We start from the raw sequence: 26,648 nt of genomic DNA on the forward strand, positions 1-26,648 counted from the left end.
GATTCCATCAAAATCCAAACAAGAATTAATAATAATAATGATAAAAGTAAGTCTCATTTATTTGGACAATTCACTTACCTAAAGCATCATGGTCTTGAACAATTTTAGCTAAAGGAAGTATATGTATCAGGGACTATAATGGAATAACTAGATTATACAATAGATTGGAGATTAGCACCCATGGGTTCCTTTTTAACCCTTGGTACAAAAATCCATATGACTTTGAAAAGATCATCTAAGTTCTCTGTTACAAATTTTCCTTCTAGTCTTCTTTTCTACTTCATTACTACATAGGGGTGTTTTAATGATAAAGAAGGCATTCATTTCAATCTTGACATTGTTTGAAAGCAAAGGAATACAAATTCTCTTCCAGTCCATGCTTCTCTTGCTCCTTTTGGTAACATGGATGGTGTGAAGTAGTTCATGGTACACATCACTCACTCTACCAGGGAGTGGATGGCCAGGAGAATGAATTCAAATGGTTTTCTTCTGCTCCGTAAATTATTGCAAAAAGGAAGGTGTTTTTGAAAGTACATTTACTTAAACTGTCAATTAGCAAATTGGTGTAGCTGGAGGAGGTTCAGGGGAGGCAAAGTCAAGCCAAGACAAGGGTAGTATTAGAACTGCTGAGTTTTGATTTGTTATGTGCTTACAAATTATAAACTATATGAAAAAGAGATTCATGGTTTGGTTACATGTTCCTTTTTTTGTTCTTTATATGTGTAAATTGCCGTGTGAGGTAATGTTTGTCAAGCTCATTAAAAAATCAATGCATAAAATTAATTGGTACAGTCATCGGTTAATACACATTATCTAATGAGGCAACTTATCTGGGGGAATGTTTGCAGAAACGGGCAATTTTGGGGGATATTTGCAAACATGGTTTATTTTTAATTCCTTATAATAATAGCAAATGTCAACCTTTCTAAAGTTTCTTTGATTCTGTAATTTTGAAGTAAGGCAGCTGACTTCAGGGAATTTGCTTTGTGTAAGAATCTAAGAGAAAAAAACATTCATTTTGAATGTTTATGGACTGTGTTCCCACCTCTGACAACATTTTTAGATATGACCAACTGCAGCGAGGAAGTGGTTAGAAGCAGGTTCTTGCGGGGCGCACATGCAATGTAGTGTCTGTCTGTTTTGTCTCCTCTGTGATGCTTTACCTGTATCAGAACTTTGTGAGGTCCCCCTGATGCCCCAGAACATACTGTTTCATTTACCACCACAAAGAGGCTCCTGACTATCACAGAACTCAACTTAAATCTGTGTATTTAAAACATCTTTTTTTCTTCAAGTACATGCTCTGAAATCCAAGTGGATCACAAGTGTTCTGGGATGCTGTCTGGCATTGCCCATACTTGTGCTTAGGTCTGCACCAAAATAACTACTTAACATGACTGAAGTTGGGCAATGTTACAAATATTTTGCATCTGAATAGCAACTTGGGTAATTTGTTAATGAGTAATTTTTTTATTGACATATATTTCAAAAAGGATCCCTCCTGTGCATTCTGTTTGGTTACAGTCAGGTGATGAAGATCATGACAAGCCACCAGGTCCTTCTGCTCCTCCTTCACTACCAGTCCTTGCTTTTGCTCCAGGAATACTTGAATCTTCTGTGTTACAAAATGATAGTAAGTACTGTGAGATCCCATCCTGTAGGTGACTCTAAGAAATGAAACTCAAAGAAATGAACTGTTAATTACTAGTTTCTGAAGTTGCTACATTAAAAATAGGTGTTAAAATCTGGTTTTCCTTACTTAAAGTCTGATATTTTCCACCCCCCACCCAAGATTTATTAAAGTAACTCACTCTAAAAATGTAAGCATGGCCACTTCACCAGTGAAACATAGCATCTAATATGTAGTTGCATTTGTATGTACATACATACATTTTAAAGAAGCGAATTAGAAAGTGCTCTCAGGATATATGTTTTCTAAATACTATGAATGCAAATGTATTTCATTTGGATGGTTCTCACCTTCCCTTTATGTATTATTTCCTGTATACCATGCTCAGAACCTGAGATACAGCATTTGCCTTGGAGGTAAGATAAATACTGTACAGTCATAAAGAAAATAACTGTCAAGGGATGGTTTGTTTATCTCATTGTGGAAGACTTTGCTCTCCTTTAGCTTCCAGGTATTTACGAATGTGGTTTACACTTTCATAGGATTCAAGATTATGCAACAAATGAAGCAAGTAAAGGAAGAAAGATGTCATTTGGAAGAGACGAGAGAAGAACTGTTGAAAAGAGTCAAAGTTTTATTTGAACAAAGCAAAATGAAAAGATATCGTGGTATATTTATTAGATATATTATATCCATATAAACAAAATATTTAAGGCTTGCACTGTTAAAATAAATATAAAATTATAATTAGTGTTTCATTGTTTTTAGTATTATAACATTTGGTACAAGATTAAAACAGTTGTACCTAATGGAGTTTAGAAGTACCCCTCTATCCCCATCAGCTGTTCTACAGGGGTCTAATATAAAATATGAGTCATATTTTATCATATCATATCACTCATATCATTCTATGAGTGATCTTCCAACAGATAATACAGAATCAAATTAAATAATGTCACATAGTAATGGTATATGAATCCAGATTCAACACACAAACTAGTGATAAATGTTTAGATGTAATCCTTCATCCTATTTTTAAAAGTATGAAAAACCTGTTATATGGGGATATTGTAGAGATCACCAGGAAGTGACATGCAAAAATCTAATGCCCTGAAAATGTAATTTTCCTCAAGAAGTCGGTGAACTGCTTTAGGAGTCATTGATCTTGTGTTCTCTATTGCATGAAGTTAAGTCAGCAACGTTGTTTTCAGTGTGACCTTAGGCAAGAATGCCTCTAATCTTATACCCCAGGGATCTGTGAGACCAAGGTCTCTGCCATTTGACGTTTTTTTATCAGTGATTTAGACACAGTTGCATAGACAGCATCCCTGTCAAAGGCGAAGATGACACCCATCAGTGAGCACACTAACACCCTGAAAGACACAATTAGAATCCAAACATAACTTGACAGGCTAGGTCATTGGGCAGAATCTCAGAATGTGAAATGTCATAAGGATAAATATAAAATCTCACCCTTGGGTTCAAAAAATTAACTTTATTGGTAGAAGATGGTGTCTTCTACCATGGTCAGATAGTTTGTTGTTAAAAAAAAAAAAAGATCTGGGTGTTTTAATGAGCTGCAAGAACAACATGATCAACACTGGGGTATCAAAGCCCCAAAAGGTGATCCATTGCTTGACTAAATCGAGAGGCATGGCTTTCAGGAATAAGGAGGACCCTGTGCTCTGTCCTGGTCAGATCACCCTGAACTTCGTTGAGTTCTGGACACCACGGTATTGAAAGGATGTTAATAAGCTGGAGAATATTCAGAGAGGGACAATTAGAATGACCTCCAATTCATGACACTGGGAAAAGACTATGAAGAGATGTTTTCAAATAATTGATGAGCTGTCCTATGGAAGAGGGATTAGAAATGAATATGAAAGAGGCTGATTTAGAGGGCCTAACCACTAGAACAATAATCCCAAAGTGGACTGGACTGCCTTGTCAAATGGAAGGTTTTCCTAACCCCCACCATAATTGCATTCCTCAAGAAAATATGAGATGAGCCCTTATCAAGTATTTTTTAATGGGGATTCTTTCAGATATGGATTGAATGACTTAGCTACTGAGAACCTTTCCAGATCTGAAATTCTTTGAAAATTCCTCTTTGAAATAAAGCTGTCTTATACACGCTCATGTATATATATGCATGTATGTATGTACACACATATATGTAGCTAACATTGATTTAGCACTTAGTGCTTTGCAGCTATTATGTATTTGATCCTGCCAACAACCCTAGGAGGTAGGTGGCATCAATTTCTACTTTTTATAGTTCAGGGAACTGAGGCAAACAGAGGTCACACAGCTAATAAGTGTCTGAGGCTGAATTCAAACTCAGTTCTTCCTGGTTCTAAGTCCAGTGTTCTATCCACTGCCACCAGCTGCATGGGACTGGTGTCTAGACACCAGGAATTAAGTTTCCTGAGGGTAGGAATTGTAAATGTCTTCTTTATAGCCCCAGTGTCTATCACAATACCCCTGCACATTGTATCCACCAAAAAACCCCAAAACATTTACTGAATTGTATTCATAGCTTTGCTTTACCACTTTTGTCAGTTTTATGACATTGGGCAAATCATTTTACCTTAGGGGTCTTATTTGCCTAACCTATGATGAGCGTAGTGGATAATCTCTAGGGTCCTTTCTGGCTCTAGAATTCTATAAATCTGTCATTCTATCACATTAAAAAGAAAAGGCTATTCAATAAATATCAACTCAGGTTAGGAAGATGATTTTTTTTAGGATTTATATTTTCACATAGAAATTTAACAGTTTTAAGTCACTAAAGATCTAGTGGAAAGAATGTAGAACTCCTTGTCGACTTTTATTATGAACTTAACCATCTACAAGCAGAAACATTCAAATACACAAACAAGAGGTAGTGAGGGAAGGATTGTATGTGAAGCTATAAAACATCTGCCCTCTATAGTTCATTTTAAAAAGTGTATGTTAAATTTAACAAGGTAGTAAAAAAAGGGCATTGCTTCTTCCCTTTTAACTTTTTTTTGCTTTATTCTCTTGGTTTTTTTTCTCTCAGTTTCCCTCTGCCTCACATTTCCTACCTCAGTATTGTCCACCCATCCTCATAACAAATACAGTATAGTCAAATCAAATCATTGCATTCCCCATGTCTGAAAATACAGGACTCATTCTGTACCTTTAATACATTCTTCTAGTTCTTGTTAGTAAGTAGGAGATCTACCTTACCTAACTTTTCTGAAGCCAGAATTGGTTACTGCATTGATTAGAGCTCTGAAGTCTGTCAGGTTGGTTTTCTTCTACATTATTGTGTTCTTCTGGTGCTATTAACTTAAATCTGCATCAGTTCATGCAGATCTTCCCAAATTTCTCTGGATTTTTCACATATCATCGCTTATAGCACAGTGATGTTGGATCACTTTCACTTATCACCATTTGTTCTGGCCATCACTTAGTTGAATGGGCATCTACTTTGCTTCTAATGCTTTGCTACCACAGAAAAGTGTCACTTAGTTTTTATACATACAGACTCTTTGCCTATATCTTTGACTCTTTAGAGTACAGGCCTGCCAGGAGTTTTGGTGGTTTAAAGGTTATGCTACAATTAGTGACTCTTCAGATAGAATTCCGAACTGTTTGAACAACTCACAGCTCAATCCACACTAAATTAGTACACCTCTCATCGCAAAGCCCCTCCAAAATTTGACATTTTCATCTTTTGTCATTTTTGCCAATCTGGTGGTTGTGAGGAGAAATCTGAGACTTTTCATTGTTCCCTAGTCATAATTTGGAGCCATTTTTCCTTTTTTTTTTTTCCTATGGATAGCTTGCATTTCTTCCTTTGTAAACTGATATCCTTTGACCACTTATTTTTGGGGGAGTAGCTTTTGTTTTACATGTATTTGTATCAAGGACACACATATATAGTATCAGAACTTCATCAGAGATAACTACTGTTTGATTTTTCCCAATTAACTGACTTTTTAAAAATTCTAGTTGTATTGTGTTCCCACAAGACTTCAATTTTATGTAATCAAAATTGTCTTTTCTATTTTCTTTACCACCATCCCATGTTTATTTAAGAATACTTTCTTTAGTCATAGTTTTGGAACTTACCTTCTTTCTTTCTCTCTCTTTATAACATATATATTTATATATACATATGTACATGTAAATGCATATATATATGTATAGTGACTTTTTATATATGTCAAATATCCATTTGGAGATTATTGTGGTAGATGGTGTAAGATGGTCTAAACCTATTTTTTCAGTAGACCACTTCATGTATTTCAGTTCACAGAACATTTGAGATCTGGTTCCAAATTCCTAAATAGTTATGTGACTTTAAGCAAGTTATGTTTTATAACATTTTTGCTTTCTGTAAAATGTGAATAATATAGCTCCCTCTTACAGCTTCACAAAGGTTATAAAAAAATGAAACTATATTTTAAAAATGGGGGGGGGGGTCAGGTAAGTAGGGTCTATGACTGGGACTGTGATTTCTTTGGAACTCCTAATGTGCAAATTCCCTCTGCTGGTGTAGACTGGCAACTCTTCTGTGCCTTACAGTCTCTCTGAGAGAGGTTAAGTAAATTTTCCATGATCACAGAAGGAGGTGAACTCATGCCTTGCTGATTCCAAGGTCAATTCTTATCATACATTGAAACAACAATTCCTTCACAAATAGTTGTCCAGGTATAACAACCACATAAAGCATGATTTCTGGGATTCCAATGACTAAATGTTGGTGAGAAAATAAATGGAAGACAAACAGGAAAAAAAGAAAATACAACAGCATCTTGGAAATAAGAATATCTATCCACTTCAATAGTGTTTATACCCTGATAAACTGGAACACTCCACCCCAAATACTCATCATAGTGGTAGACTTTTAACAGAGTTTTTAACACAGACTTTTAACAAGTTTCTTAGATAAACTGTGGTGCTGAATCAGTTAACTTCACAAAAATAGACCATCAACAAGGTTGAAGATCTAGCTCCCAAAAAGATAATTCATTGACTAATACAGTTGGCCATGATGAACTCTAATGGAAAACCTCCTGGAATGGGATAGTGCATCTTTTACTTTCACGGGACAAAATAGATAATGACCTCAAACTATCTTGTGAAAAAGAAACAGTATAAAAGAACTCTTAATATGATTATCATTTTTAGTATTTGCTATTAGTGATTTCCAGAAATGGCTGTATGACATAGGTAAATAAGCACAAGATTCAGTCAGAAGTCTTGGGTTCTGGTCCTTACTTTGCTATGGTGTAACCATAGACAAATCACTTAAACTTTATATACCTTGATTTACCCATCTGTAACATGAAGAAGATCAACTGTTCTAATTATTAATAAGTTCCTTTATTGAACTGTTATGCTCTAAAAATATGTGATAATATGATAAGTTGAATACCAATTCTGCTTTTATTCATAGCCCAGGAAGCTTGGAAGAAAAAATATTTTGAAACCAAGAAAATCACCGCTTCATTGGAAGAAGTTTTAACTAAACTTCAAGAAGATTTAGAACTTTTTTATAAAAAATTACTCATGCAGCTAGAAGCTAGGGAGATCAAGATGCGGCCAAAGAATCTGGCAAACATGGAAGACTCAAAGGTATGATAATTCATGTCTCTGATAATTTCTCCATTTCAGATAGATTTTTTTAAGAGTATATATGTTGGAACTGCTAATATTTCTCTTTGGAGACACATTTATAATTTGATAATACTACATTTTAAATTGATTTTTGAATGTTACTTTTAATTTAGCTCAATCCGTAGTTCCATCAAATGTTTTTGACTCCTAGTAGATTAGATGTTATGGTCTGATTTCTTTTTAACATTTTAAGCACTTTCTCTGAACTTCACAAAACAAAACTTCAGTCACTTTCCATTCGTTGCCCATAGCAGATGTCCACCAGTTTCTATCTTTCATTAAATAAAGCTTAGTGAATACTATGGATTGCCATAATTTATCCAGGAGGTCTGAGATTAATAGCCAGAAGCACCAATCTCAGACAGTGATTGCATGTGGGTTTGATGGTGTGACCTGGGCACATTTACCACTTTAGCACTCAAAGTCTAGAACAGTAATGCAGTCAGGTTTAAGGGAGGCAAAAGTCCTTTACAGAGAAGTACAAGATAAGTGTAATAAACAAACACGTAAACGAATGAAAGTTAGGATTAGAAGCCAATAAATATTCTGAAGTCACTCATGTAGAGGCATGAAACAGAGCTGGCAGATCGGGCTCCACAAATTGCCTCATCAGGGAGCTCACACTATTGGCTCAACATGTTTCTCTTCCCCAAATGATTCAGGGTTTGTGTTGATCCTTATCAGTACCTGCCCATGCCGTTGCTGACTCCAGCACCTGCCTTGGTACAGGGCCTGCACATTGAAGAGGAATCCCGAGTGAGGAGAAAAAGCACAACTGAGGGGGAAACAGTCCCTAATACTTACCATTATTCCCCTTAAAAACAGGTGCTTAGGGGCCAGCAAAATGTGTAGTTTGATCACTCTGCCCCTCTGATACTGGTTTAACACAGCTGCCAGTCATTTCCTAGAGCACAGGCCCAATTTTTTCACTCTCAGCCAAGGACTTCCCAGGCTTCTCTGTTGTCTGACGTTTAGGGCTTGCTGCAGTGTGGCCCTGGTCTGCCTTTACAGGGTTAGGTCACATTCCTTCCATGCATCTGCTAAGTTCCAGACAGAGAACACCTTCTCCTGAAGTCTCTGTGAATTCACAAGGGCCATGCCTTTGTCTTGGGCTTGGTTGCTTCCTATCTCTACCTGTTGAAACCCTTTTCCTTCAAGGGTCAACTCAAGGAACATCTCCTGTGTGAAGCCTTCCTTGTTTACCCCAGCTAAAAGCCCTCTATCTCCTCAAATCACCTTTAGGGAATCTGGCACCATTGCCTTCTCCTTATATTCCACTCAGTAGAATGGAGCGATTGTATCACTTTTCCTCTTATGTCTTCAGAATTTTCAAAGTGACCTGCACATATTAGGTGCATTAATATTTGTTAACTTGGATTAGTTTGAACCAGAATAATTACATTTTCTATTGTGGAACAATTAATTTTGGTTGGTCCTTTAGATTTTATCATTGTGGTAATACTTTTTTTAGCTTAAACCTATGATTTTATTGGTGTAGAGCTGAGGAAGCCTCCTCTCCTAATACGAGTGGATAACTTTTCTGCAATATAGTCTTTTGCTGAGAGGCTAAAAGACAAGTAGCACATGTCAGAGGCAGAAGTAGAATTCAGGTCCTCCTGACTCTTAAGATAGCTTTCTGTGCACCCTTACACACTTCCACTCATCGTATCTTTATAATTTAGGTTTGTAAGGTTAGAACTTAGGAATCTATTTCCTCCTAGATATGTCATCTGAGATCAGAATACACCACCATCAGATCAGTTCTGATGTCTTGGTTATTATATTCCCATAGTCTGAACAGAAAGGCTTCCCACAGGTATAGTTGCCTAATAGAGTTTAGCATACATTTCTACTCAGTTTTCCTCATAGTTGTCTTTTTCCCTTTAAAACAAATGACTTCCCCCTGTGTGCTAACAATGAAGTCTGCTGACTGATTCAACTACTAGTTTGCTCTAATCCAAAGAATTCTTATCACTTTACCCTCAAGTGCTTGACTCACTGTTGAAAATTTCAATTATGCAGAGAGCAAGAGATATAAAGTTCATAGCTACATGTCTTACAGTTTGGATTTTTTGTTTGTTTGTTTGTTTTGGTTGGGCTTTGTGATACCATCTACATAGGGAACACCCTGGTGTGGAAGTGCCCACCATGAATATAGGTTAACAATTTATCTGCAACTTACAGTCTTAGGAAATTGTTGAGGGCACTAAGCAATATTTTAGATCCTCTATTTACCACTGTGAAAATCTGTGACAGTGACAGGTTTTCTAGCAAAAGGGGTGCTTCATAGTTGTTTGATTGGTTATTTTACCTCAGGTATTTACCTTATGAAGCAACTGGATTCATAATTAGTAATTTATATTGAATATGGCTTATGTCCCTGCAATGGAAATATTCTTCAGAAAGGTCAGTGACTCCCTACTTGCTAAATAAAATGGCCTTTCCCTAGGCTTTATTCTTTTGGATCTTTCTGGAGCATTTGATACCTTGATCACCAGCTTCCTCTTAAAACTTTTCCCTAACACATTACCATTTCCTTATCGGCTCCTACTCCTACCACCTAAATGTCAGTGTTCCACAAGTCTTAATCCTTGACCCTGGTTCTTCCTGTAAGAACTCATCAACTCTTCCAACTTCAGCTATCATCCGTGTGGACAATTCCCAAATCTAGATATCAAGAACTGAATTTTTTTGAATTCTAATCACATATTTTCAAGGACTTGGTGCTGGGGATGGAAGCTCAATTCCATGTGGACAGTCTCGGGCGGGTAAAGGTGGGAACTTCTAAATCTTAGAGTTCTCACGAGGCCCCCCCAGGAAACGACTGGGAATTGAGGTGAACCGAGCTATCTCGTGTATTTCCGCCTCTTCCCGTGAGAAACGTGATGGGAGAGAGCTCTCCCCGCCCTCGAGATTGTCCCGGATCTGGGCACACCTAGTTACCTAACAGGCACAGTATTCAGATGCAAACTATGCGGCTGGAGAGCTTAAGTAGGATCAGGAAAGCCTGAAAGTTCTCTTGGGCGGAGGGGCCACGTGTGAGGACAACAAGGCTCCGCTTTTCCTCTCTCTTCTCTCCCCTCCCCCTTTCTCCCCGCTTATACTTCTACTTCCAATCTCTTATTGTAAGATCTTTGCCTCCTTGGGAGATTCTTCGCTCCCTCCTAAGGAAGAATTCCCCTGCACTTGTAACTAGACCCTGAAATAAAGCTCAACCCTTGTTCGACTCTGGAACGTCCTTTCTCTCATATGAGCATCCGGTTTGGCCAACTGAAGACCTCCGATAGAGGTAAGGTAAGAAGACTCGGGTAGCCCTCAGGCCTCTAGGCCTGGCAACTTGGTATTCATTTCCAATTGTGTATCATATCACATCAAATGTTACATGTCTAAAATGGATATCATGCTGAAAAATGATCCCAAATATTAATTTAGATGCAATTTATTTTGAGGATATAATCTAACTTTAGCAATAAAGCAAGAAAAAAAGAAGGAAGTGAACAGTTCTGTGGGACATATGGAAGTATTCCAAAATCAGAGACAAGAGAGCATCATAAGGGGTTGTTAAGGATTGTGGCAACTAATTATAAAGAAATAAAAATTTTATAGACATATCATACCTACATGTTAGGCAAATCATTTGCTATCTCTAAGCCTATCTTCACTTCTAAATGAAGAAGGTTGGGCTGAACGACTCTGAAGGTCCCCTCCTAGCTCTGAATTCTGTGATTCTAGGATAAATAAAAATGCGTATGTTTGTCTGTTTCACAGAATAACCTTATAATCCAGATCACTGAAGTACAGCATGCAATTGACCAACTGAAGAGAAAACTGGACACTGACAAAATGAAACTCATGATAGAAATTAAGGTGACTGTTTTCTATTCATAGTATAAATTATTCCTTAAAATAAAACTTTTTTTATACTTACGTTGTATTGTAAGAGGATACTTAGGGTTGATTATTTTGTGACCCAGCAAGATTAACTCTTCTCAACAAACAAACAACTACTGAATTTGGGGTATCAGATCATTTGAATAGTCCTACTTGGCCAAAAAGATTAAAGCCCAGCAGTCAACACTCACCGTTTAGTATATGCTGAGGCAAAAAATTCATCCTAATTAGTGAAACTTCAAAGCTATAGAACATTTTTTTCCTCAAAGAAATGCAGTTTTACTACTTTTAAGTTTGTAACATGCTCTAGGCTAGAAAAAAGTTAATAGGAAATTTTGTCAAGTATTTGCCAAGATTTGAGACCTATTTTGAGTACATGATTGGTGACCAAAATGACACCATGATGAAGTGAAATTTCAGTGTGTCCCCCTGTGGCTGATCAGACCAATATGAGCTCGGAATGCTCTACCACAGGTTGGGCATATGCCCATGTGCGTGTGACTATTTGGGGTGGATACATGTGATTAATATGTAACTAAAACATCAACCTAAATTCTGTTATCTAGCATTAATGCGGAATGTGGCATTCTAGCTTAAGCAAATATTCTTGCTCATAGAGAAATATCACACATACTTAGTTTGCCACTTAGTCCACCACAAAGAACTGAAATACTTCATACTGAAACAAGAGAAACTAGCAGTGTAGGGACTGAGAATGTATGTGTTGTTCAGTCGTTTTAGTCATATCTGACTTTTCATGACCCCATTTTGTGGTTTTATTGGATACTGGAGGGCTTTGCCATTTCTTCCTCCAGCTCATTTTACAGATGAGGAAACTGAGGGAAACAGGGTGAAGTAACTTGCTAGTAAGTGTCTGAGGCTAGATTTGAACTCAGGTCTTCCAGATTCCAGACCCAGTGCTCTCTCCATGACTCTGTCCAGCTAGCTGCCCTCAAGCATGAGGGTAACATTTGTATACACTCGTCTACTTTGGATGCTACCCAAAACCAGTTATAAATGCACCAGCATATAACTGGGCTGTAGAAGAAAAATAGTGTTTTTTTTAGATTCTCTCTATATGAAGACATTGTACCTGACCATTGATTTTTCCTTATATATAATCAGTACTGACTGACATGGTCAAATCAATTATGTGTCAACCACAGTGAACAGTGAAGATCACCCAGCAAAGATAAATATTTTAACCATCAATATCTGGCCTGAGGTTGACTCGTGTGCTATTGAAGAGGGCACTGGCCCCAGGTTCCAAAGGTCTTGACTCAGTTCTAGGCTGATCTTTACTCACAGAATGACCAAATACAATCATAATAATAAACACATGGTGCTTCAAAATTTGCAAAACAATTATTTTTATTTGAGGTTCACAATCATCCTGTGAAGTAGGTAATATTGATATTATCCACATTTTACAGAGGAAGAAACAGACTCAGAAAGTTTAAGGAAGTTGCACAAGTCCCACAGGTAGGAAGGACGTTTTCCACCAAGTCCCACACTCCACCACATAGCACTGCCTCACTTCAGGACAAGTCACAGCCACCATGATCTTTGAAATGGGGATAATACTTCTACTATCTACCTCATGGGGAGACTGTGAGAAAAGTATTTTGGAAGCCTCAAAGTTTAAATAATTGTGAGCCACAAGCCAAAGTGGTTTATCAAGAAACTTCTTTACAGAGTTCCTTGCACCATCCACACAATAAAGATATTGCTACCTAGTTTTGAGTAACATTGTATTATTGATTTCACAGGTGTGGATATTCCTTCCACAGTGCAGATCAAAGCTCCTCTATAGTTTTCAGGACTTATTGAGAGCAAAAAATTGATTAACTTGTGGTCAGCCCAGCAAATGGTTTCTAAATTGTGTAAGAATGATCCTCAGACAACAGGCACTTATTCACCACCAAGCCCACACTTAAACCTTTTCCAACATGGTGGTACTTGCCCAAGCTTCTGATCTACTGACATGGCCATGGGGAATGTCACCTCTATGGCAAGATAAGTCATTCAAATAGAACTTAATAGATCATCTATTCCAGTGTGTTTTCCAACAACAAATTCTCACCTTCTGGTATGTTAAATGGACAGGAGATAATATATGTAAATCACTCCGCCAATCTTAAAGCACTATCTAAATACTAGCTATTCATTATTATTAAAGGATTGTCATTTAGTGAAATTTCATTTTGAAATTTGAGCAGAGAACATAAAAAATTGCTATCTGGTCTTCCACTGTTGTAGTAAAACATTTTTTTTAGCAAAATGCAATATTGTTTTTATATGCCATTGTGAAGCCCTAAGAACTAGCTAGGAATATCATAGCAAAATGTTACTGTTCACCTGGTTTGACAGATGATAACGGTGTTAGTTAGGGGATGAGAACACAGAAGGTCATTGGAACTGCTGCTTAATTATGGCAGCTGCTGTACTATATGACTATTGTGATTGTCTTCAAAATGCCAATGTGAAATTTAATTAATCTTTGGAAAGCACTTAAAATCATTTCAGCCCAGATCTCATCTGGGAGCGTTCCTTTACAATTCCTCCAACTCTTTTTTGCAGATGAGAAAACAAGCAATTTCAGACATACGAACACTAAAAATGGAACTGGAACAGAAGAAAATGAAAGCATCTTTAAGCTCCCAATCAAATGTATTTACTTATAACTGTCTTATTTTTCAAAATGTTTAGACTTATTTGAAGACTGTCCATTCATTGCTCTTGCCAAGCCTTGTGTTTCTTTCCTTTATTTTTCATACTGATTTTATAAAGTGACTCAGGAAATGTTAAGCACTTCTTCAATACTTTGAGCATCTGTGATTTTGTCAGAGAGGTTATTCCGTCCACTGAGACAGATCACACCCCCTCTATAAGTTGGGAACTTTGACGGTGGCTTTGGGAAAACAGGAAGGAAGGAAGGAAGGAAGGAAGGAAGAAAGGAAGAAAAGGCAGAAAAAGAGCAGTGCAAAGCCAAGTCATTTGTTCAGGGCATTATTTAGTTATTTTTGATTATTTCAAGATGACTGGACTTCATTTTACAGTAAAATATTTCATTATTCAACTGCCGGGTTTAAAGATAATTCATCTAGGAGTTAAGAATAAAGGTCCATAATTAGTCTGAGCAAACCACCATGTCTTGGTACAAAAGGCTACACTGATTTTTTTTTAATGTAACCTTGATAATTAAAAGAATAATCCTTTATTTTATTTTAACTAAATAGCAGCCTAAGAATCTAAGACTGAGGAAATTGAGTTTACCATTTGGAGCACTCAGAGGAAACTCCTGGGATTAGTATCCAAGAGATGCCTTATTAACGTATTTTAGAAGCATAGAAACCATCAGTAATTCAAAATAGACTATGAAACATCATCCTTTTGACTGGATGCTCCAGGTCCTCTGCTGTAAGCAGCCATGTAAATTGAAAGCAGAGATCTTCCATATGACCTCGAATCAGAAAGGATGGTCAAATTTTACCTGCCTTTATTAAACAGGAAAAACAGTTAAGAAAGACTAGATTTATGTGAGTCCAGGGTTCATAGGAATAGGTTTGTTATGTCCCTAGACAGTCATATAGCGAATGCTATCAAAACGGAAATAATACATTTGACATAATGTTGCTGTCATTATAATTTACCATATGAAAAAGTGGAGGGTCCTGAAGTGAAACCTGGCTAAAGGTTTAGGAAAACTCTAAACATTAAACTATTCTGTTTTAGAAAGGGACATATCAGTTCATAAACTAATGCCATGAGGTTAAAATTAGAAACAAAATCCTAATGTGGGAAAATATTGTAAATTTAAAAGAAACAACTTAGCAATAAGGTTGTCAATGAATAAATTCTAGATGTATAGAAAAGGATCTTAGGATAATTTGTTTCATCAAGAACAGCATAAGAATAATATCAGATTATCCACTAAGTTATCCCTATAGTAAATTTAATAATAATAAAATCTTCATGACAACATCTGTCTCAAAAGCCTAATTTAGCTGAAAATTTAGGCAACATCATGATATAAGTTTAAAATATTATCTTTTTAAAATTCCCTGAGTCAACTCTGTATCTTTTATCTTAGAGTCACTTGTCTAGAGGTTGGGATGAAGCAAAAGCAAGTCTCCCAGGGCACCGAGGTGCTACTTAGAGAGAAGATCACTGAACCAATATTCCATCCTCCCTTTAATGATGCGTTAATCTTAAGGAGAAGACATTCTATATCAATTTTAATACTAGATGTGTTGGTCAAATAAAAGTATAGCCTGAATTGCTTTTCAGAGAATAGGTTGGTTTTTTTTTAAGTCTGTCCTAAGCGAACTACATTTCCCTTTACAAGTTTTAGAGCTTTTTGCAGAGTTTATAAATATGTAAGCATACATGTTAATATCATGGAGAAAAAGACATGAACATAATAAAATTATGAAAATATCAGTTTATTAAGTGACAGATAAAACATTTTATAAAATAAAGGTTATTTCATACTGAAAGATAGACTCATCTCTCAACTTTTGCGTTTCTTAAATGATCAAAATATGTCTGAAATTCAACTTTAAAAGCATTAACCCTGACAATCTAATTAGTTCTATTAGTATACCAAATATCAAAATACTTCAGAAAAGAATAGAAGTATTTGGGGAAAAAAATGTTAAAAAATTATTTATTTTTTGAAGAAATAAGATGCATAACTACAGACGATGACTTGAATTGTTAACTTTGAGCAGCATTTTTTAATTAGTCCTTTCACTCATTTCCCTTTAAGGCCCTCCACATATCTTCAGTTTGCTGTTTGGCTACTGCATCCCCAGAGTAGTCGAGACAGTTCCCATTCCACATCCCAATGCCCCGTAAGCCAAGATTCCTTACAAATGCTGCCTTTAAAGAAATGCTCTTCGGATTGTCATACCACACCTGGTGAAAATGGCCATCAGCATCCTAACAAATACAGAAATACAGAACACCAAAATAAAGTCACAGGGAAAAAACAAACACCATTTCTCAAATCCAAAAAGAGAAGACACCACTCTCCCAGGCTCTGTTATTCTGTGATTCTGTCATTTTCCACATCATTGACAATGGGCATTCATTCAAACTTACAGTCAATTACCTTAAGTTATTACATATGCTCCACAAAGGAGTTTATTAACCAGTCTGTTCTCTACATTTTTCCCTCCTTTTCCCTGTCCCCCTTACTCAGTCTGGATAGCCCCCGCCAGGCTCCTTCTAGCACCAGCTGGAAGGAGCCTGCTGGTTCAATCTGTGTGGCAGAGGAAGGCTGCTGCTGAGGGAAAGTAAAGAAGACAGACAAAGCAGCAGGACGTAGCAGGAAGGATGATTCTGAGTAGAAAATGAGACCGCTACTTGTTTATTTATACGTTTGTTTGTTTTGGGAAGCGGGGTGTGGCGGGTTCCCAGTAAAGTGTCTTCAAAAGCAGTTTTTAAAAAAAGCGTTCTCAAAATGTTCTGGATATCTGCAGTAGCATAAGAATAGAGAACAAAGCCTTCTAGAGTTGGAGGAAATACGTACTTGGATGTGTGAGGTCTGGTATGTTTAAAAGAAAATGTAACTTTGGATTGTATTTATCTCTGTTTCATACTTTATATTAGGAAAAGAAATCCTTAGAAATCACAAGATCATATATGTAAATGCTCTACATATAATATAGAAATTTTATTTAAACACATTTATAAATATTTATGTTTATACTTATTCAAATATACTCCCTATAAATATATATCTTCTATATTAGGTCATAAATCAATATGCAGAATTTATGGCCAAAAAGTAAGAACTAAAACTTTGCTTTGTTTTCTTTGAATCTGACCAGGATTCAAGATGCAAGTCCTGAAGCTATCTGACGCTGGAAGCAAAAGCACAGAAAGGATCAAATGTTTTGAAAACAACACCTTATAACTGAGGAATTTAATAGAAACAGTTCTTACACAAGACAGCCACTCTTATGCCAATTAAAAAAAGAATAGTGACTGCTGCTAAGATCCATGAATTTTTGATCATCATTTAAAATGACAAATGTCATCAAATTTAGCAACTTTTTACTATTTCAAATAGCTTGAATTACTAAGCAGGAATCTGAAAGTCCTTTTTAGCCTAGAGTTCGATTCTAGTGTCTTTAAGGAAGATGAACGTCATATTTCATGTACTAAAGTAACTGATGTAAATATCTAGTAAATCCTTACACAAATACGCACTATAATAAATGATATTTATCAACTTACAATGTCTTACCTTGTAGTTATAATATGGGGCCTGCTGTTGGGTATTCCACTGGCTTCCAGATATGGAACTATTCACTTGATCCATGATGGCTTTATAGGTCACCTGGCGGCCTGCAGCATCACTACATGGCGCCCCTCGGAAAGGTACTTTGGGAAGGGTGCAGACATGATCCTGATGACGAGCCAGAACTTCAGTGTTAATTACTCTGAACTAAGTATAACTTCTCAGAAAGATAAGCCTGGAAATAAATATTAAGGCTAGGAGTAGATAGATGTAATTGTGAATTTAAGCTTTTTTTCCCCCCTAAAATGAAAAGGAGTAGATTTTGAGGATCTGTGTCACTTACAGTTACCTAAATCTGCCTCTTTACAGCTTTCACCCATTTTTGCTAGTAGATCTATCCTTGGGGACCAAGCAGAATCAGTATACTCTTTTCCACATGACAGCTCTTTACAGAACTGAAAACAACTCACATGTTCTCTCTCAGTCTCTGGGTCAAATGACTCCAGATCCTTGAACCAATCCTCATATCAAGTGATCTTAAAGGTCTTTTGCTTTTTCTGGGGGGGGAGGGGAGGTGGTTCTCCTCAGTGCTTAGCACAATGTCCAGCACATAACAGGTACTTAATAAATGTTGAGTGATTGATTAATTAATCTTAGTTGCCCTCCATGTTGTATGTCCTCCAGCCTTATCTTTCCTAAACTTCTTAGCATCCAGAACTGAACAAAATATCTCAGATATGGTTTAAACAGGACAAGGTACAATGGGACCATCTTCTTGTTCTAGAGATCTCTATCTCCTTTAATGTAATACATGATCAATTAGTTTTATTTGGCTGCCATATCACGCTGTTAACTTCCACTGCCTTTAGAGTCCACTAAAACCCCTATCTCTTTGTCAGACCAGCTGTCTAAACGTGCCTTCTCCAACCTTCTCCTTGTGCAGTTGATTTTTTAAAAATATATGATGCCATGATCTGTCCTCTAGAAACTCATGCTATTCAGTTTAAAACTGTATGTCGAAAAGTCATTGAATTTTATTTATTTAGAGGGAGACAGTATGAATAGAAAAGAGAATGACCTGGAATTGATATCCTACAAAGTGGTCTTACCTCAGATAAATTCAGACAACGATAATCATAGCCATACCAGGGAACACCCATTACAAGTTTCTTAGGGTCAATGTTCATCTTGAGATAGCTTTCATATCCTAATTAAAAAGAAAAGACACGATAAAACCCATGGTATCTTGACATTATAACTACAAGTTATCCAACAGCTAAAAACCTAAGGATGTCAAAAAAGGTACTGTATATGCAAATTAGTGATACTATATTTGTCTAAAGTGACCTTTTAGATGTAGTTCCATAATAACAATCAATTCCTTCTTGTCTCATTTTTAAAAAAATACTTTCTCTTTGAATAGAAAAAAAATTCAAAAAAATGAAATTAAATTTCATTACTAAAAAAACTGCAGAATACTGACTTAAATAAACTAAAATAGTCATGTTCTAGGAAGAATCAAACATTACAAGAAAGCGCACAGACTCTGTCTACCAACTTGTAAGATATCCTCCTCTGGCTCACTCCCAAGTATCACATAAGACTAATAAGTTAAGTCTTTAGGAAATGATGATCTTAAAGTGAATTGAGGAACCATTCAATAAATAAAGCATGTGTAGTATATGTGTGTATGTGTGTGTGTGTGTGTGTGTGTGTGTGTGTGTGTGTGTGTGTGTGTGAACAGCTGAAGTATTCGAATCACCATGCTCCCTTCTTGGCCAGCACTGGGCTTCCAATGGAAGGCCACCTGGTACAGGGGAAAAACCTCAGAATTACCCCCAGAAGGCCTGGGTTTGCATGTCAGCTTGCTTCTTGTGCAACTTCACCCAAGTCCTTTCCTCTGCCTTGGCCTCAGTTTCCTCAGCTGTAAATCAGGTCACTGTGGGCTGTCACTTCTATAATGTCATTAGAAGACTGTTGCATCTCCTCCAGTCAAAAGGGACAACTGCTTGCCTGCTGAACACACATTGTCCTCTCTAGGCTTCTGCTCAGAATGTGTTGCCTAAGCCTGGCATGTCCTCCCTCCCTTCATCTTTTTACCAGCTGCCTTCTGATTAATGAATACCTCCTTCATGGAGCCTTATTCAAGCCCCTTTTTCAGGTTTCAGAATTAAAGGAGAGACGTACAACTGTTCCTGCTTTACTAATTTGTTCAAACTCCAATGAAAGTATTTGGTAAAAAAGTTTATGTAGATGATGAAATGGATTTTAAACTTAGAAAATCAAAGTAATGAAGGATTTTACCATTCACTGCCTAGTCAACTCATTCACAGAACCACTCCTCCCCCAAACATTTACTCTAAATGTAATCCTGTTCTTATATGTAGGTGACACTTTTTGAAATTAGGCCATTAGTTGGTTATTTGCTTGGTTGAATACTATATGTACTACCAACACAATATTAGTTCTCTAACTTTGTATTTTCAGCCAATACAGATTCAATTCAAGACGTATTTCCTGAGTTATCAGGATGTACAAAGTACTTCACTATAAGGGAGAAGAAGAATAAGACAGTCCCTACCTTTATACCAAGTGTCCCAAAAGTCTTAGTGTAGTTCAAAGCTTTAATAGCTGGAATAATCTCATTTTAAGGGCAAAGGAAGCAGTCTCTATTCAGGTAAATATAGTAGTTTCCCTACATGAGCTTTAAAATCCAAGTGCCAAAAATCACTATTAACAAATATTCTAGCAACCAACAGCTTACCTGTTTCAAGAAAGCACTAACATAGAAAGGACATACAGATGAATCACAATCCAAAAGATCCCTTAGCACTTGAAGCACTAGGAATAATGCTATTAGTGAGTACTCTTTTGCTAGGTCCTTACCCATTAACGTCTGGTTATAGGGAGCATTGGCTGCTGCAATACACTCTGTCCAGATCTGACTTTGTTCATCATAAGACATCACAAAGAGGAAGTCACAGGACTCTGAGATTCCACTGTAATTGTAGCATCTCTTATCTATGCACTTTGGAGACCAGGCGACATCAAAAGTGACCTGTAGGGGAAGAAACACAATGTAAGCTTAGAAAATGATAGAATTCAGCTAGAAACTAGCCAAGACAAGAAGAGCCGTCTACAATGTACAGTTCAGGTTTCAAACTAGACTGTTCATAGGAACTTAAAAAGCAGTGTTTCAAAAATGCTTTTGTCTTCCTTGTAAGACCATCAGAGGCCACTTTTGGGGAAGTCTTATCTTTGTTCAACTCAAGTGCTACTCCCTTGGTCTGGGCCTTCATCTCCTCGCTCATTTCTTTTCTAACCTTTATCATTTTTTTCTATTTAACATTTATTGAGCACTAGCTATGTACCTCAACCAACTGTTTACTTAGATCCATTCTTTCTTTAAGGTTCAACTTAAGACCAAGGTTGGAGGAGCACCCTAGACTTAGAGAGTACTATTAGCTAGGACAAAATCAAATAGTCCCTGCCCTCAAGCTGACATTCTGTGGAGATACCAGGACCTTTATCTGCTCCTCAGCTTGAACACAACATTCCACATAGTCACGGAACAACATTCCTAAAATATTGCTTCCTGAGAACTTACACACCCAATTCAAAAATCTTCAGTATTGTAAATTCCCCATACTCAGATCAATCTTCCCCTCTCAACCTCATTGTCTCTAAATGTAAACCCACAATGCAAGCCAGAGGCAACGGTCTACCCATGGTATTCCCTGTACTAGTGAATTTCTACCTCTAGGTTCACATTGTCTAGGTGGTGCGGTGGACACAGCCCTACAATTATAGTCAGGAAGACTAGCTGTGTGACTCAGGGTGAGTCACTTAACCTCTCTCTTGGTTTCCTCATCTGTAAAATGGGGATAATAATACCATTTACCTCCCAGGGTTATTATGACAGAATATTTGTGAAGCTCTCAGCAAACCTTAAAGTGCCATTCTTACGACACCTATACTGTTTCCCTTCACTCAGAACTTCTCTCCTCCTACTCAGTTCACCTAAATCCATTTGTTCTTCAAGGTTCAACTTAAATCTGAGACTGGAGCATCCTGGGCATAGACAGTACTACTTGCTCTGATATTTGGGACTTCCTGCCTGCACTATTCATCTACCTGGCCTTGTTAGTTACATTTTAAAGTATGTGTCCTATTTCTACTCCCTCCCCCATGCCCCCCAACGAGATTACAAACTCCTTAAGGAGCACACAGCATGCCTTGCCCATAGCAGGGACTCACTAAATGTTTATGATGACAGTATAATTAAGCTCAGTGCTGCTGGCACTGAGGGAAGAGACATCTTAACACAGTAATAATCTGTCACAAAAAGTGGGTCCCATCAACCCTGGTCCTCTTGGCACATGATGCCATGCCTACCTATGGAGCAAGAGAAATCCTTAACTCACAGGGTGACAACCTTGGGAGAAAAGTAGCAGAGAGAATTTATATCTGAGAAAAGCAGCCAGGGAACACAGCTGGCAGGAATATGAAGCCAGGTTCAAACCCAGGTCTTCCTAGCTCCAGATCTGATTCTCAGGCACACTGCCCTGCTCCTGGAACCTCCTTGGGGGTTTGGGGTTTTTTCGCTACTCATGGTCCATAGACCAAAACACCTTCCTCCTTTGGTGAGGTTCTACAGCTCACTCTGAAAAAGGGGACAGCTGTCTAGGCTTCACTAAGTAGTTGCTGGATTTCAAAAAGTAAAATAGGATTTGTATTCACCTGTGATCCCTCAATTTCTCGATGGAAGGCTTCTGTTGTTTCTTTAACTAAAGCTGTCAAGGCATAATATTCAGGAGATGACTCTCCAACTTCTTGTTCTATGTCTATGTTAATTCCATCCATGTGCTGCTTTTTGGCCAATCTGAGTTGTTTCGCTATCCAGGCTTCTCTGAAAGCAGGCTCAACGATATTCTTTAAGGGGACATCTCCTATGGAAGAAATAATATTTATCCAAAAAAAGTTCCACTCTTTAATGACATCTATTTTACAATCCCCAGAACCTTGTGAGATCAAAGTCCTTTAAGGACACCACATAATATCCTGGAATAGTTACTCCCCTTTGAGAGTTCTTCACATGGAAAAATGATGCACCACGAGAATAAAGCCTATATCTCATTAATTTACAAAATAACCCATCCAGACACTAAACACAATTTAAAAACAGAGAAACTGTGGGCTAAGAGCTTAGATAAAGGTTGTTACATTAATTAGGTACAGTCACAGTGCTTAGGATCACATAATGAGTTATGCAACCCTTTAAAAGGATTCACATTTGTGAAATGAATCAGAGTATCCTAGGAAAATTTTTATAATTATTGAAAACATCAGATGGTGAAAATAAAGAAAGAAAACCTAGAAATGAGACGAGGTATGAAGAGAAACACATTTAAAGTTAGACAAAGGTGATTCTTGCAGCCTGCCTGAAGTCCCTAGAAGATGAGTCACAAACCTTTTAGCACTACCCTGGATCCTTTGGAATGGGCAAAACACAAAAGTTCAGGGTCATACTTTCCAAAAGCTGCCACCGTTGTGATCTGGGACCAGTCATAAGATTTCCAGGCTTTTCCTCCAACATCAAACACAAACACCTGTCAAAATCAACAGAAAAGGCAAGGTCACAGGATTCAGAGGGCAGAGATTTTGGAGGCCACCTAGTTCAACTCACCCCTAAAAGACCCCACAGCGTGACATACTCAATAGTCAGCTGTTCTAACCTCACATCAAAGACCTCCAAGGAGGTGCACCCACCCTCTCCCACTGTAGCCTACTCCCCCTTTGAATCAAGTCTGACATCAAGCCCAAATCAGCCTCTTTGCAGCGTCTACCTGTTGCTTCCAGTTTTGCCCTCTCTGGCCAAAAAAGAACAAGTCTCATCTCTTTCCTACATGACCGACATGCTATTGTTGTTCAGTCACGTCTGACTCTGTGACCCCATTTGGGGTCTTCTTGGTAAATATACTGGAGGGGTTTGCCACTTCCTTCTCCAGCTCATTTTACAGATGAGGAAAGTGAGACAACGAGGGTTAAGTGACTTGCCCAGGGTTACACAGCTAGTAGGTTTCAGAGGCCAGATTTGAACTAAGAGGAGCCTTCCTGACTCCAGACCCAGCACTCTATCTGCTGTGCCACCTAGATGCCTCTCTGAGAACAAAGGATGAACAAGAGCAGCGCTGGCCTGGCATAGCATAGGTTTATTTAATTGAATGACAGACAGCCCTCCAAATATGATTTTCATGCCACTTTTTGCTTCCACCTTCCAACCCCGAAGACTCTTCTCTTTCTTGGGCTAAATATTCCCAATCCTTTCCACCAAGCCTCATTGACTCAAGGCCCTTTACTCTCTTGCTTGTTCTTGGAACTGAAGTTGGATCTGCTTGATCCAGTTTATCAATGTCCTCTAAAAATTGTGGTATACAAAACTATCAATCAATCAACAAACATTATTAATTTAGCATTCAAAACTAATACTGCAAATGTTGTCTCACCAAGGTAGAATCTAGAGGATTTAGCACCTAATTCTGGCATGTTACGCCTTTCTCAATGAAACCCATAACTGATTTTACTTTTGGCTGCTACATCCCATTGATGACTGACCTTGAACTTCTAATCTACTCAGTCCCTAGATATTTTTCAGTCAGTTAATCTAACTAACATCTTTGCCATTTTTTTTACAGTTCAAAAGATCAAATTCACAAACTTATTACTTTACCTCTATTCTTGTTGGATTTAATCTGATTCTAGGTTTTAATCTGAATTCAGGGTTCTGACTTATCAAGATCTTTTTTGGATTATGTCATCTGGTGTGTTAGATGTCCCTCCTCTGTTCATATCTTCCATCAGTTCAATGAGCATGCCATCTTTACCCAAGTCATTGATAAAAATCTTGACACAGTATTATGAATAGACACAGATCTGAGGGATACTATATCGAAAATCTACCACATTTCACATTAATCCTTTAATAACTATTACTAGAGTTTGAATTATCATCTAATTCATATCCGTCCAAAATGAGATAATTTAATATCAAATTCTTTGATAAAATCTAGGTAAACCATCTCTATAGTATCCCTCTTTCACTACCCTGTTCTGTTAGTTTAAAAACCTTATCAAAAAAGGGAATTAGGGTTAGTCTGGCACGATCTGCTCTTGATGACGCCCTGCGACTCTTGGTAATCACTGCTTCCTTTTCTAGACATTAAGTAACCAAATTTTTAATTAGAATCTTCCCAGAGATTGAAATCAAGCTTGCCCTAGGAAGGTACACAATGTGTTCTCCTCTCCCTCCCTTTTTTTTTTTCTTTTGAAAATTAGAAGAACAGCTACATACTATAATTCAAACTTAAATGAAACTTAAATTGTGCACCACTTTTTAAGGGAATGTGCAGGGAATGTACTTAAGAGCTTAAATTTATGCCCCTAGGATTTACGATTTCCCTGGTGTGTGAACTCCCTCCACTGGCCACAATCTTTCAATAACTTAGTGGAAGATCTTTGAGGATGCTGGGCTATAAAAACTCATCCCTCTGCGGCCAACCAGGTGATGAGCCTTTCCATATTCAGCTAGGCTGGTCCCTGGATTACAGAGGTCTCTTTTCTAAAAAATATATATGTACATACATATATGTATATATATATGTATATATATATACACACACACACACATATATACACATATATATATACATATATCCTCTGATATCGTATTTCTTACCTTCTCAATGGGAGTGAGGAGAGGAAGAGAATATGGAACTCAAAAAATTTTTAAATGCTACAATTAACTGAATATCTGTATATCTGTATTTACTCTGATGACCAAACCTCCAAAACCCAGGGTTGTCCAGGCTTGAGGCCATGATGGGGGCATGGAGGCAGCACCTCAATGCGAGCAAAAGTGCCCTCATGATAAGAAAACAAATTAAAGCTGATCATTTACACTCCAAAACTTTAAAAAATGACCCAGTTTTGATTTTAACCTGGAAGGAGAAGGGATGGCACAAAAGAGAAATGTAATTAATTCTGGTCCTAAAGGCTTCAAATTAAGAACCTAATAAGAGGAAAGAGTAATTTACCATAAACATAATTTCATTTATTTTAATTATTCTTTCTCAGCACGCCTGCGGCTGCTGCTCTGGGCTTGGCGGCCTTGGGGCGTGCTGGAAGCTCCCCACAAAGAGCTGGTGTCTGGGAATGGATGACATGGACCGGCATCACTTGGCATGGCATGGAGCTGCGCTTCCCAGACCGCAGCCTTTCCAGTGCTCCGAGTGCCCTACGGACGAGGGCACCTGTGTATCCCCAAGGTCCCACACTCGAACCCTCCGTCGTTCCGGGCCGGACCCTACAGGCCGCCACCTCCTCAGCCCTAAGGGCCGCCGTCCTCGTCCAAGGCCCGGCATGCGGAAGGCGGCAGAGCTCGGGGGGTCCCCACAGGCCAGCCCCACGGGGTCGGCCCAAGCATCCCCTCCCCCTGCCCTGGGGCCTGTCTAGGGCAGCAGAGGAGAACCGGGTGAAAGGGAGGGGACGGGCGGAGCCCCAACAGGTCACTGATCTCCTGGGGTTCGGGCCGCATGACGTCATCCGTACACGCCTTCCCTAACCTAGGGCTGGGTCCCCACGTGACCCCGACGGGCCCTGACTGCTCCCTAGGTCGAGGTTTCCTCATTTACACAGTGAAAAGATGGGTTTCAAGAGCTGGAGGCCACCCGTCCACGTGTTCCATGTTTCTGGGCCTCAGTTTCCTCCTTCCAGTTCCGGGTTGGGGCTCCCGCAGTTCTCTACCCTGCCCCTAGCCTCAGTTTCCTCCCCTGTGACGTGCGGGGTGGGGGTTGGGCCGGCCGGCTTCCGGCCCCGCCCCCGCCTCCTGCAAGCCCCCCCTCCCCTCGAGGCACGTGACCCCGCGCTGACCTCGAAGTCGCGGCGGCCGCGCAGGGGGCGGCAGAGCGCGGGCTCGTTGCACGGGCAGGGCGGGGCGGGGTCGCTGAGCGGGCCGGGGACAGGCTGGGGGGAGGGGGCGCCGAGGCCGGCGCGGGGCTGACCCGGCAGCAGCGCCCAGAACAAGGCCAGGGCCAGGACCCTAAGCGCGGGGCGTCCAGACATCCTCTTGGTTCTCCTTAGACCCCCTGCAGGGCAGGAACCGGCCAGGGCGCGGACGGGAAGGTCACGAGAAACAAGCCCCGCCCCGGCCACGCCCCCAAGCCAGGG

At 38.7% G+C, this 26,648-nt stretch overlaps 2 protein-coding genes across 9 annotated transcripts in view; one reads left to right on the top strand and one right to left on the bottom strand.

Annotated features, from left to right (window-relative positions):
• SPATA1 (spermatogenesis associated 1) overlaps positions 1 to 17,421 on the top strand; it is a 72,031-nt gene extending 54,610 nt beyond the window's left edge. The window contains exons 8-13 of one of the 8 annotated variants that reach the window (XM_072648871.1): positions 1,525 to 1,633; positions 2,173 to 2,298; positions 7,062 to 7,240; positions 11,051 to 11,149; positions 13,754 to 13,843; positions 15,267 to 15,578. In XM_072648871.1, coding sequence (XP_072504972.1) covers positions 1,525 to 1,633; positions 2,173 to 2,298; positions 7,062 to 7,240; positions 11,051 to 11,149; positions 13,754 to 13,843; positions 15,267 to 15,332 — 669 coding nt within the window. In that variant the 3' untranslated portion in view covers positions 15,333 to 15,578. Of the gene's footprint in view, positions 1 to 1,524; positions 1,634 to 2,172; positions 2,299 to 7,061; positions 7,241 to 11,050; positions 11,150 to 13,753; positions 13,844 to 15,266; positions 15,579 to 17,010 lie in introns of those variants that run through there. The other 7 variants (XM_072648876.1, XM_072648875.1, XM_072648869.1 and 4 more) reach the window with 7 other exon arrangements.
• CTBS (chitobiase) lies at positions 15,603 to 26,627 on the bottom strand. Its single transcript, XM_072648877.1, has 7 exons — positions 26,352 to 26,627; positions 22,894 to 23,032; positions 22,164 to 22,372; positions 20,310 to 20,481; positions 18,533 to 18,630; positions 17,430 to 17,591; positions 15,603 to 16,117 (listed from the first exon to the last, which is right to left on the bottom strand). The coding sequence occupies exons 1-7, from the start codon at positions 26,541 to 26,543 to the stop codon at positions 15,926 to 15,928; spliced, it is 1,164 nt and encodes a 387-aa protein (XP_072504978.1). The 5' UTR covers positions 26,544 to 26,627; the 3' UTR covers positions 15,603 to 15,925.
• Between the last annotated feature and the right edge of the window lie 21 nt (positions 26,628 to 26,648).

The sequence above is a fragment of the Notamacropus eugenii genome, chromosome 2 (assembly GCF_028372415.1).
Source record: "Notamacropus eugenii isolate mMacEug1 chromosome 2, mMacEug1.pri_v2, whole genome shotgun sequence".
Classification (NCBI taxonomy): Eukaryota; Metazoa; Chordata; class Mammalia; order Diprotodontia; family Macropodidae; genus Notamacropus; species Notamacropus eugenii.